Source organism: Rhamphochromis sp. 'chilingali' (genome assembly GCF_963969265.1).
Source record: "Rhamphochromis sp. 'chilingali' genome assembly, chromosome: 2".
In the NCBI taxonomy this organism is placed as follows: Eukaryota; Metazoa; Chordata; class Actinopteri; order Cichliformes; family Cichlidae; genus Rhamphochromis; species Rhamphochromis sp. 'chilingali'.
This window is the reverse complement of record NC_137930.1, coordinates 29,978,193-29,992,116: the sequence shown is the minus strand read 5'-3', so window position 1 is coordinate 29,992,116 and position 13,924 is coordinate 29,978,193. Positions and strand designations below refer to the sequence as shown.

Here is a 13,924-nt window from a genome sequence, read left to right as displayed (position 1 = left end):
TTTTCAGAAAAAACAATTACTATGAATAAAATCTGGCTTTACTGGAGCATCCGTGACAGAACTCGACCAGTAAACTCTACCACACCTTATCATTATTAAACTGAGATCGACAGTGTATCGCATTTCAGTCTCTGCACACTTCTAAACTGAATTTGTTTAAACCTTAATCTCTCCATTAAACTTGTCCCAAAGGGATCTTTGTCTTGCAGATTGAAATGCACCATTAAAATGTAAACACATTCAATCAATAAAACAATTGTATTCTTATGCCTAGGCGCTGCTGAAAGCTGTCTCTGAAGGCATTATGTTTTCCAGTTGTTCATCCATTTATCCCTCAGATCTCACATCTCACAAGACTACTTATGGGAATTTTGGAAACTTGGCACGAACATTGCCTCAAAGTCCAAGATGAATTTTGAATTTTGTGGCCAAAAGGTCAAAATTTCACAATAGATGTTTTAGGACATAAGTCAAAAATTCAGACACAATCCATCCATCTTCTTGATCAGTTATCCAATTCAGGGTCATGAGGGGGATGGAGTCTATCTCAGCCGTTATAGGGTTTAAGGACAGGTTGCCAGTCTATCACAGGACTAACACATAGAGGCAGACAATTAAATGTATAGATTTCTGTAAAATGTATAAAAGGACAGTATCAGAAATGAGTATATCAGAGGGACAGCTCAGGTTGAGTTTGGAGGCAAAGTTAGAGAGGTAAGGCAGAGATGGTTTGGACATGTGGCAAGGAGAGAGAATGGATATACTGGACAAAGGATTTTGAATATGGAGTTGCCGGGCAGGAGTAAAAGAGGAAGACCACAAAAGAAGTTGTAGTGAATGAGGACAAGCAGAGGGTTGGTGTGGCATAGGAAGAGGTTAGAGATAGGAGATGGAGGAAGATGATCTACTGTGGAAAAGCAGCTAAAAGAGGAAGTCAAGCATCAGCTCTACTGTGACATCATTACTTTTATTCTTTTCAGGCAATATTAAATGCTACAAACTCAAGACTCAACTTTACAACAGTAACACTTTGATTTTTAACTCTTACATTTCTTTGTCTCACAGGAGAAACGGAAGCGGCAAACTGAAATTGATGATAAAAGAAGCCAGCTTGATGACCTGCTGCTGCAGCTCCAACATGTCAAGGTATGTTGTGTGTATTTATGATACATATGTTGGGTACATATGATACATATGTATAAGTATTATTTACAGTTCAAGTAATGATTATGCCCTGTTGTTTTTATATTAGAGCAATAAAACGTCATCGCCTGTCTAGGTGCACATGTGCAAAGAAATATCACCCTGAACATGCTCAGTAGCTGTTTATCCATCTTTGCATAATTCAGTTATAACACTTATGGTACCACTGTAAGGGCTAAGTTTGAAAATTATATATTTATTAACATTTTTAAAGACAACAGACAGAGAAATACCAACATTCACTCAGTCCTGGATTGTGATGTACTTACAGACTTTTCTGCTTACTCGTGTTACACAGAGCTATTCATTACTTGAATGCACTGCGTACAGCTGAGCTAAAACAGTGTGAGCATGTGAGAGATACATTTTTGACTAAGGTACTGGTTGATTAAAATTAGGTCAGCGTAAAGGTGAAGGGAAGGTGAAGAGTGCAGATTAGGGTTAGTAGTTCACAGGGGAAAGACGTGAGTCATGATGCTCTTATGAGTTATTGCTCTATCCTCTTTCTTCATCTAGATATAACCTCAACCCTTGAGAGATAGATCGATTTGACAGCTTCCTTAACTGTTTTGTCTCATTTCAGCATGCTGCTTTTCTGCATGCAAGTGTGTTTAATTACTCATGAGCATGTGCGAGTGTGTTTGTCAGTTTTTGGCTGAGATGTTAGTGATTCCACCTCAGTATCTCCTGGTGTGCAGGCCTATTAGAACAAGAGTTTCCCTTGGCTAAGCAGACCCTGGCATGGCTGTTTTCTTCTTTACAGAAAAACACTCAAATCCAAACACACAAATATATCCCCTCATAGTTAATGCCAGCCACTACCGGTAAGCCAAGATTTTTGTTTCAAGTAAACACAGATTTGATGTCCAAATGAAGGACAGAAGACACAAGCTCCTGACACATTATGAGTTTATAAAATGAGCAGCTTCCAGGCATCTGTAATTTATGCGGACTTCTTCTTTCAGCTACTAAAGAATTATTTGACCTTGTACACAAAACTCACCCAACCAAACCACTGTCAGGTGGAGACACAACAGACTGAGGCATCCCATAATTTTCGAGCTTTGACACACGATGTGACGCTGTTTAAACTATATGTCACTGGACTTTTATTTAAGTGTCGTCACTGTGTTTATAAAATGTGTGCATGAGCAACACAAGTCAAATATGGTGCTGCTCTGGTGATGTATAATTGGTTTAACTTCAAAAGACAATATTAGGAAAATCCCACAGCCGTAGCTGCTGCAGAGTTGCAGGGTGGTTAAGAGAATAGCTGCGGGTACTCATTAAACTACATAAATATCTATGGGAACCAGTTTTAATATTTGCAATAAAAATGCATTCCATTTGCTAACTAGAGCCATTAAACACACTTGGCATGAATGAATCCTTTATCAAATAAGTCTGATTCCACATACTAGTGTTTTCCACCATTTAACACCCAGTTATGGGAACATGGGCAAAACAAAAACATTGATTCAAGACATGTGCACTTTCATTAAAGCATGCAGTGCAGTTCAGCCACTAATTGGGGTTTACAGTAACTCGTATATTTGGTTTTGAGCCCTCTGAAGAGTCGAGTTTTCCAGTTAGGGCTCATCTGCAAAAGGGTGTTTATCATTCTAAGCATATGCATATTTTAAACGTAACATTTTTGAGTGTGTGTGTGTTTGCTTTGAAAGTGCTGATGAATCAGTGCTTCTTTCTAATGTCTGTTTTCTTATTTGACCCGATCTGGGTTATTCTTCACTGAAAGTAATAATCATAACAAATTACACATGACACAAAGTGCTGACATTGCAGACTACTGCGATGACTGCTATTTAGACTAATAGCCACTGTTGTTTTATCAGTGCTGCACTGATGTGCTACAGTGCTATGCTTACCAACTTTTCAGTGGCACTTCAGCTAAGTTTGAATTAGGCTTCTTGCAAATGACAAAACTTTGAAAACATCCATGTTGATGCCACCTACTGGTTTCTGCACTTCTGCTTTGAAGCCTCAGATTCTGGCATCCATCCTTGTTTTGTGAATTCTGAAAATTAAGGAAAGAAATCCCTGTTCAGCTGCGATGAAAGCTTGGTTTACATTTCTAACAGTCAAACTTAATCATGGATGGAGTTGGACTCCACCAAAGGGTCTTTTGTCCCTAATTCTGCTTATAATTTGTATGGACAGAATTTCTAGGCAGAGCTAAGTGTTGAAGGGTGTTCTCAGATGGTCTCGGGAGCTCGACTCTGCTTTTTGCTGATGATGTGATTTTGTTGGCGTTATCGAGCAATGACCTCCAGCTTATATTGGAGTACGGTAGTTTGCAGCCAAGAGTCGAGCTACTTGGATTAAAGTTGGTACCAAGTCTGAAGTTCTCAGCCAAGAAAAGGTAAAGTGGCCACTCAAGTTTCCATCCAAAGTGGCGGCATTTAAGTGTCTTAAACGTGTTCACAGGTGAGTGGTCAGTGTAGTGGGACACTGACAGGGTGATTGATGTGGCATCTGCAGTGATGTAGACAAGTTTGTTAAGGTGAAGAGAGAGCTGAGCAGGAAAGTGAAGTTGTAAATTCCTTGGTCAATCTATTTTTCCACCATTCCCAATCTTCATGACCTGTGGGTATTGACTATAGAAATTTTGGTTACAGGCAGCAGAAATGAGCTTCCTCCAAAGGACACCTGGGCTCTACCTTAGAGATTAGGGGAGAAGCTCCTTCATCTGAGGTGGTTCAGGCATCTGTCCCTTCAGTGCCACCTAGGTGAAGTGTCTCGTCTGGCTTGGAAACACCTTGGCCTCCTCTGCTGCCCCTAATAAGCAATTGATAATGCATGGATGGATGGCCATTGCCATGTTATGTATAATGCTATATTATTTGTTTAACAAGAACAGATGTGGTGCATAAATCGGTTAATTCGTGTCATTGTAAATGCTCCAAAAGACACTAAAACAATAAGCATAACTTCAAGTGAATGGCTTGATTGTGCATTTTACCTTACAAGTCTTATGGATGAACTCACATTTGGAGCCAGCCTTAAAGGGTTGTGATAAGTTTGGATTCATTCAAAAGTCATCACAACTCTACTATCCTTCTCATGCTCCCTAAAGATACATGAAAAACCAAGAGAGGTCAGAATGGATCTTAATCTGAATATGTTTGCTCTATCTGCAGAATCCAGCCCCCACTGATCTTTAATGATCTGTGTACTTTTCTTTCATACAACACCAGTAGGCCTGAACTCCAGATGTAATCAGCATCTGGTCACACAGTTCCATTTAATGGCCATTACCTCTAAGTGCCACGCTGCCAGGCAGCATGAAGCAGGCTTTGTTGAGCGCTCTCTGGAGACCCAGTGGCTTGGGAGAGGAAACGGGAACTAGAGCCCAGAGATTTGATAAGGACCTCTGGGCTGCATGATTCAAGCTTCTCAATGGAGGCGATGATGTGAGTCTGGAACTTTGTAAACATCGGCATGACTTCAGAGCAAAGTTTTACCTTGGCCATGAATTCTCTTTTTGAAGCAGTGTCTCCATCTGGGCGTTACATATTTTGATAAATTGGTTATTTCACTTTCTGATGACAAGCACAGACATTCATAACAGCCTGAAACCCTCCCTTTAATAGCCGAGTTCAGAGTGGTTGTGTGTCACAGCTCAACAGGAAATGGAAAGTCTGTTAAACAGCATGAGAGAGAAGCAAAGAGCCGTCTGGTTCTCAGGGGAAACAAGTTATTCACCAATGCTTTTTGATAGCTGAAATGCTACGGAAAGCTGTTATATATATATTATGGTATTGATAAAACTCCACAGTGTTGGTAAGAGGTCAGGCACAAATATAGCCAACAATGCATCTCTGAATAAGTGATGGCTTCTAAATCATATAGAGAATACCGCTGTGATCTCGATGTGGAATGTGGAATTTGCTTAATGAACTTGAAACTAGCTGTTTACTTTAGAAGTTCACTAATGTTTGTGATGGAAAACTGCAGTGCAAGAAAATCAAACATGGATGGGAAAATTTTGCAGAACATAGTTTTTAAATTGTTCGGTTTAACTGATAACCAGGTTGTGCAACTGCCTTTCAAAATATTTCTGTCATACACTCACCAGACACAGTGCAACTTGCTAGCACCTCATGAACCACTTTCCCCCCTTCAGAACTCTTTATTGCACACATTTAACAAGGTGCTGGAAACACTGAGATTGAGATCTGGTGACTGTGGAGGCTATTTGAGTACAGTGAACTCATTGTCATGTTCAAGAAACCTGTTTTAGATGATTTGAGCTTTGCAGCATGCTATACACTGTTGTCATAAAGGGATGGATGAAGTCAGCAGCAACACTCAGGTATGCTATGGTGTTTAAAAGATGCTCAGTTGGTACTAAAGTTACATTTAGTTCAATTGAATTGTTTTATATGGCGCAAAATAACAACAAAGGCTGATTCAAGGTGCTTAGAGCCAAAAGTGTGCTAATAAAAACACCTCCACACAGCAGCCTGAATTGTTGATACAAGGCAGGATGGATCCATGATTTCATGACCTCACCACCTGCATGATGCAGCCAAGATCATGAGACCAGGCAACATTTTTCCAATCGTCTGTTGTTCAATTTTAGTGAGCCCATGAAATTGTAGCCTGTTCTGAGCTGAAAGACGGTGCACACGGTGCAGCCTTCTGCTGTCCATCCCCTTCAAAATTCTGCATGTTGTGCTTTCAGAGATGCTCTGCATCAACCCGTTGCCTGCATATACAATTTGGCCGTTATCATTTGACATTTGCCATCGACGAGGCTTTTTTTCTTTATTGGACCATGTTCTATAAACCCAGAGATCTTTGTGTGGGAAAATTCCAACAGATCAGCACTTTCTGAAATACTCAGGCCAGCCTGTATGGCTCCAACAAACATGTCACTTTCAAAGTCACTTAAATCACCTTTTCCCCATTCTGATGCTCAGTTTGAAATGCTGCAGGTCATTGTGACCATGATTATACATGCTTACATGCACTGACTTGCCACCATGTGAGTTTCTAAATATTTAATTAGGTGTGTGTGTGTGTGTGTGTGTGTGTGTGCGTGCGTGCGTGCGTGCGTGCGCACGCGCACGGTGGGGGGAGTCACACGGGTAATTTTCAGCTCTATGACCTCCAGCCAAGCAACAGTTTGACAGTAAACAGCTAAAAGGTGAATCAGTGTTCCAGCTCCGCTCTGTTGTGGTAACAAAGCAAAGCTCCAGACAGAAACGGAGACATTAATGGCGTAAACAGAGCTCTGGCATTATCTATAAAACATTAAAGAAATCCAGAGCCTGTGTGATGAGAAGATTGGCACCCTGGTTGATTTTCTGTGTTTAATACTGCAAGAACCAGACAAACAAACCTGGGGTTTAATCTATATTGTTTATCCATGAAATGTAAACAGGGGGCTACAGGGACCACATGCAGCATATGGAATTTTTGTGTGCCCAGATATGTCTCTGGGACAAATCTGGAGACAGAAATCGAGACGCAATAAAATACCATAAAACACAGAACAACGTTGTTGGTTTTGTTATTATAAGGCATAGCGAAACAAGAATTGTTTCTTTAGCTTATTAGTATCTTACAAATCATTTAAACAGAAAGAGAGAGACAGTAGAAAATCTGCTTCATATTTTATCCCTGTTTAGTCTAATTTGAGAAATGTTTGTGCACCAAAATACCATCTGTCTCTTCACACAGCAGTAAAATGATCAAAGGAAAATTTTTCACTAAACTGCTTGTTTAGTAAAACTTAATAGAAAAGCACCATGCTCACAGTGAATGTACTTAAATTTCTTTCCCTTTTTGAAAAAAATAAATTTGTTATAGTTCACAGAAAAAAACACCCTTAGTTGAAGAAAACAACCTTGACTGTACATGATGATATTTAGCCGACAAAGCGCTTTTTATAACGTTCCTAACAAAATAACGTTGTTTACATCACGGAGAATGGTTGCTGTAGCTCTCTCGGGCTTGTGGGATTCGCCTTTAACAAAGAGTAGTTTCCTACGAGTAGCAGCTGAGTTCAGAGTTCCTGTGTTACATAAAAACTCCTACATGTTTGGTTATTTGTTCTAGCTGTGCTCGGCAGTGATTAGAGGAATCTAGCCCCCGTAACGGTGCTCCGGTGGCAGTTAACAGCATGTTTAACAAAAACACACTATCACAAAGATGCTGATGTAGTGTTTGATGTAGTCTGCTGATCTCCACAATCTGAACAGGTCGACAACCTTTTCTGCTCTAAACATTCTCATTTGGTCATTTGAGAAGACTCTATGCACCATTAGACCAACTGTATCCAAATAGTAAAGCAGGAGTGTACCATAAAGGCCTTATCAGTTAACAGGCTTCCAATGTGGCTGCCATTTATTAGAGCTAACAGTTACTCACTGGATTGATTTGACAGACAAATAATCACAACCTTTTTGTCAATTATTAATTGATCATTGCCTGGTCAAATAAAGCACTCTGGCATGCTTTATTACATTTTATTTATTACATTTCTTTCTTGTCAGTTCTAGAGTCTAGTGAAAAAAATGCATCTGTGCTTCTAGTTTTTAAACCTTTGCATCTCTATTTCCCACCAACCTCAGTTTATATGCTAAGCCAACCAGCTGTGGAGTCATGGCATCGTGATCTTCTGATCAAACAGGAAAATAGGATAATCTATTCCAAAAGCAGTGGTTAAACTTGTGTGAACTTATCAACTCAGATTGATTGTTACGTATTGGCAGCCTGTCTGTTCTTGTAAATTAGATGGGGATTATCTGCAAACCTTAAGTCTGAGAGTGATTGCACCCTGGTGGGTCATTGCTGGGTCTCCTTCCACCAGTGGTCATCCAGAGGTTGAGAGTATCATATGCTCAGCCTTGTGGACAGCCACTTGCAATTAGTTGCAGACAGCAAAACAAAATTCAATACAATTACCAGTCAACCATGGATTCGTTTCTAGTCACAAGAAGGTTCCCATTCTATTTGTACTCTAGAGTGACTGAGCCGACTGAAACCAGCATTTCTTTGTGTCCTCAGTCCAAAGCTATGCGTGAGCGGTGGCTGCTCCAGGGCATGGGAGTGGAAGAAGAGGAGGCACGGCGGAAACAGCTGGAACAAGATGAAGAGCAAGGGAAGAGGCTGGAAGACATGATACACAGGTACAACACATGCAGTAACGAGGCTTGGGTTTAGTTTGCTCTTCATGGACATTCTGGCAGTGCTGCTGATTATCTTCTGTTGTGGTTAGAGTACAGTGCAGGACATAATACATTTGAAGTGGGATTAAACAAAAGGCAGAGCTGATATTAAACAGACGTAAGCAGCCGATTAGATTAATATTAACAAAAGTTGTCACATCCGTTTTTTTAATACTGAGCTTCTGTTTTTCTTGGTGGCACTCTGCAGCCAATTTGACATATTTCCAAGAATATCAGTTTTATTATCCCTTATAGTTCTAGTCTTATATGTAGTCATCAAATAAGGGCTTTTTTTTTTTTTTACATCTAATTCACAAAGAACACACTGGACATGCAAAAAAGGGGACATAGGAGGAAGAGAGTGAGATACATTTAAAGAATCAAAATAGAGTGATGTGACTCTTTTTGTGCTTCCTGTCTCTGTGCCTCCGGGAGGAGCTTCCTGATTCCCATCAAGTGTTGCTGTGAGATAGTCACTTATTCCCCAGTGAAGTTGGGGGCATGAGATCATGAATAAAGTGCCAGCCAGTTCTTGCTATTGTGATTCTGGGTGTGAGATTGGGGTTGGGCTGCAGCTTTTCTTTCCTGAGACAGACAGAAAGCAGTAGAAAGCAGAGGCTTTGTCTGATTTCTAGTACTGCTTAATACAAATGATGTAGACGCTGGTGTGCAATAAAATGAAACTGCACAAAATAAACGAGTGAGGTCTTTTCATTCTGGATACAAATTAAAAATGTAAAAAATATGTCCACATGAGATGGCCTTAATATAATGTTGATATCCCCATATTTGGCAGGACCTGAAAAGATTAGCCTAGTTATAATAATGTATGCATGCTCAATGGTACAGAATTCGTAGTGAGAAGAAAATAGGGGGTTCTCCTCTTTTATTAGGGAAGAGAAACAGGAAGAAGCATGAAGCAGTGGAAACTGTTAATGTTGTATTTGGGAAAAAAGAAAAAGAAGAGGAAAAAATCTTCACAAACTATTCTGCCAACAAAAACTAGCATGGATTCATAAAGAGTAAAGCTTAGCAGCATAGCAGGATAATGGCCTGTAAAAACAAATCAGTTAAAATGCAGTGGAGAGTCGTTGTCTCGTAGCTCGTGTATATGGGTGAGATCAGAGCACGCTCTGGGTGAATTTGGCATCAATGAGTGAGGCTCACTCCACCACCTCATTTATCAAATCTCTGTATGAAAGAGACTCTGTTAGCTACCGTAGGTTATCACTGCTGCCGAAATAACATCAACATGAAGCCTTGTCACGAACTCCAGGATAACATTTGCTCTTCTATAAACAGAACAGCCGTGAATGGTCACAGAGACAGCTTTGTAGGCCAGAGTACAGTTGTGATGGTGAAGCTGCCTCACGTGAATCACTTCATTCAGCTGCAGCTGAATAGAGTTGCTGTCTGATTTTTTTTTTTTTTTAATATTGCAGTTGTGGTTTTAATTAGTTACAAAAGCAATTAAACTGTAAGGATTATTGTCTGCAGTCTGGTTTCACTCTCCTACAGTCCAGCCTTTTGAGCTAAATCAACTCCAGCTTTATTTATCTCTGCAACAGGAAAACAAAGTGTTGCACAGCAATCACAAGTGACAGTCAAACTCTCTAGACAACTGTGTGGCATTGGAGATTTTTTGAATTCTGCATTCTCAAATCCTATAAATACACACTGAGTTAGAACAACCGCAGTTAGCTCCAATAACAGCAACAGTGGGCCAGAAAGTCCTGAAGGCCATACTTTTCTTGATTCCCAGAAAGTTTTGGAGTAAATGTAGAAGTTGGTCAATGCCTTGTTGTCTTGCATACTAATCCTTTGTTTCACAAGGTAGACGGAGACAGATAGATAGATAGATAGATAGATAGATAGATAGATAGATAGATAGATAGATAGATGTGAATCAGGGTCTCAGATGGCTGCTGAAAAGTGCTTTAAGAGGAGCTCAGCTGTTTGGCATTAAAGTCTCAAGGCTTTCAGAAAACAAGCTTTTCCAGTGGGTAAAATAAAGCCACAGTGCTTGTGTGTGGGTGTTTGAGGAGTGTCTTTATAGTCACACAAATCCTAAACCTGAAACCCAGTAATGAAAACATTGTACACAAATAAACATGAAAAAATAAGTGTATGGCCACCTGAATGAGAGGCAGATGATGCATCAGAGGAAATTACTTCATAAGTATAATCAAATGGAACTCCCACACAGTCGTGCTTACTGCTGAAATATTTATTAAATTATAACGTTTCAGTCTGCCCGTCCTAGATTGTAGGTAGATTGATACCATATTAGCATTCTCTTTTATACACACACACAGACACACACATGCAGGAGCTAATCAATTATCACATTATCCAATCAGAAAAGCAGATGACTCAGTGATTCAATAAACACTTTAGCAGTAAAGGAGACGGCGTATAAAATTAAACATCAACAGTAGGAAAAAAGTGTGATGTCGTGGTGTGAAGGTGGGAGATATTGGAGGACTTCCTGCTTTTAACACAAACTTCAGTGGACACTTTAAAGACCGAACGAGACAAAGACACAGCAGTTGCTCTTTTAGAGATGCTTGTCTCATTTCATGCACCGGAGAACGAAAGAAGAGGAACAGCTGTGCTGCTTGCTGAGCATTAAATGCAACACAATAAGTGTTATTGGATAGTCCAAAGGAACAGACAAAACACTGAATAAGAATTTGGTAAACATTAGGAAAGTATCAGCACTGACTAGTTTTGACCTTCAACTGGTGATCACGTAAAGTAAAAGGGGGGGTGCAGTGGTATCTTTGTGTAGGCCATTTCATCCACATACAGTACTTGGACAGCACAGACAGGAGGAAGGAGAAGACGTTAACTTTGCAGAGCCTGGAGGACACACAGACACAAGGAGACAGAATGAGAGAGTGGAGGCAGCAGTGGTAGTTTTACAGATATCCCTATCATTACATGGACAGCCTAAGTAAACACAGAGAGGAATACAGCACTGTGACCCGAGCTGTACCCACACTGTGCTGCTTTTGGATCATTGCTTGTTTCATGTTGCACAGACAGCGTTGTGCGGATGTCGCTGTCACTGTTGGGGAAATGTGTGGTTTTGTTTTTTATGTACAGCATGTCCTCCTACATATTCAAGACCTGGAGAAATATGGTTTAATCTTTTTTAGAAATCAGAAAATAGCTTCACTAAAAGAATACAGGTTTTGAATTCAAAGGTAGGCCAGCGCAGTCTTTATTTAAACATGTAGCGCGCGTACGTGTGCACAATCTCACATTTCTATTTGTGCACTCGCTAGGACCATTTTCCCTAATTTTCCCAGTAAATCTGCAGTGACCTCCATTGCTCAGCAGATAGATAATGTTCCATCTTTCCATCACCTTGACTAACTATCAATAGATTACCAGACCAGAAAATCTGCAAGTGCAAAAGAGCCAAATGGGGACACATGAGGTCCAGCTGGCAGTCTGACTATAGCAAAATATACTTATTGCAACAAGCCCAGTGAAATGCCCTGTGTTGTGTTACATAACGCTCCAAGAGTATTTGTCTTTTGCCTCGCAGTGACAGTATGAGAGCAGTTTCTGTGCTTCAGTTCAGATCATTCCACGGCAGTTTCAGCTTGCAGAGTTCACCATATCTGCATTTCACAATCACACATTTGCCTCAGCTGTAAAACCAGATGGGACAGAAACCATTTTAGCTTGAGCCAAATGTGACTGCTGTGAAAACAAAGTCTTTCCTCACCAAAACTAAATTAAAGGCCAAAATTAGTCCCTCGGTGTGACATATTTGAGACAAGAACACCAAGCTAGAATCAGCTAGAATAGAATAGTTAGTAAATTCCTTACATTTTGTGGGTGGGACACCAAAAAGGAAAGACTGAATTGTGTTTATTGTGTGCTACGTTGATTTTCTCTTCCACGGATGTTACATTGCAGGTTTCAACATAAATACTTTATAAGTTAAATTTGAGCTAAAACAGTTAACTTGACAGAAAGTAGTCAAAAGTAATTTGGTAAGGGATAAATTTGTTTAGTTTGATAGCAACAATACTTCTACTTCTCAGGTGTAGTGATTTTTTTTGTAGCTGGACTATCAGCATCTATAAAACAATTCATTAAAGGCCCACATTTAACTCACTAAAAACATCGCTGTCACGGCTGCACAGCAGTCGTGTGGTGAATTGAGAAAATGATCCAAGATGCAGGCACTGACTGGGGTGCGAGTGAATGTTTATTTGCAGAGGTGATAAGGTGACAAAAACAGGAGGAGCAGAGCGGGGAGTAAACCAACCTAAACTGGGGAAAACTAAAGAACTCAACTTAAACCAAGCACGCACGGGAGGAGGAACGAAATGCACAATGAAAGATGGCGGGAAGACGCAGAACGAACACCAGGTTACACAGAACGATGCAGACAGACATGGCGTTAAACAGACAACACGACAGAGAGCTCAGGAAAACACAGGGCTTAAATACACGGGGAGTAATCAGGGAATGGGCCACAGGAGGGAGACACAGCTGGGAGCAATTAGGCTAACGAGACAGGGGAGCGGTAAAACTGAACACACTGACATGAGACATGAACTTTCAGAATAAAACAGGAAACTAACAGACACAGAGAACCAGACAGGACACTGAACTTGACAGGCAGACTCATGAGCAGACACAATAACACCATGGACAGACAGAGGGAACACAGGCAGGCATGAAACAAAAACACTAACACATAGCAAACCTAAACAAAAGACAAAACAGAATAACCGAGAACAAAGAATAATATAAAGAAACACAATACACCGAGTCCTCAGACTCAGGACCATGACAATCGCATAAATTCCTTAAAATCATCAACCTTTTTACTGTTATTTAATACATATACATCTAAAATATAGTGTTTTTAAGGTCATAGACAAACCCTTTTCAATTTGCAGCAAGCTGGGAGAGACAATGTATTTTGTGTTAAATCTACATCATAGGTACATTGTAATTTATGCCTAAATTATGCTTCTGCTGTGAATCTGAGTTTGCGGTGTAGCCCGTTTAAGTAACCATTGCCATTGCCAGGTCTGCATTTACAACACATAAGTATAAATCCACTGTAAAAAGCCTGCACTTTACACATCACCTTGCACTCCTGTCTGTTTCACTTCCTGTCAGCCATCAGTTTTCCTTCCTTTGCACTCTCATTAGTTAAATTCATCTATAATCATTTATCCAGTCAGCCTCCCCAGTTTATACTCCCTGATGTTTCAGTCTGTCAGTTGCCAGATCATCTGTTTTCCACCAGCTTCTAGTGTCTCCATTGTTCACAGTACAGTAGATCTCATCATGTGTTCATGCTTCCTGCATGTATGACCCCTGCCCAAATTAAAGATTTTGATTATTTCCCCTCATTATTGTGGCGTATATGCTTTGCATTTGTGTCCATACGTCTTGTCTTTTCTTGCTCTCTGTAGCACAATCTGTGACTGTAAACAACTGAGCAGATTAAGACTTATGCAGCATAATGCATCTTTAACTTTGTGTGC

The 13,924-nt window shown here is 40.2% G+C and overlaps 1 protein-coding gene across 1 annotated transcript in view; it reads left to right on the top strand.

Moving 5' to 3' along the window:
* Nucleotides 1-13,924, top strand: part of palm2akap2 (PALM2 and AKAP2 fusion) — an 84,234-nt gene that overhangs the window by 13,594 nt on the left and 56,716 nt on the right. The window contains 2 exon segments of the mRNA XM_080876615.1: nucleotides 1,066-1,146; nucleotides 8,239-8,360. Of these exon segments, the coding sequence (XP_080732741.1) occupies nucleotides 1,066-1,146; nucleotides 8,239-8,360 (203 nt within the window).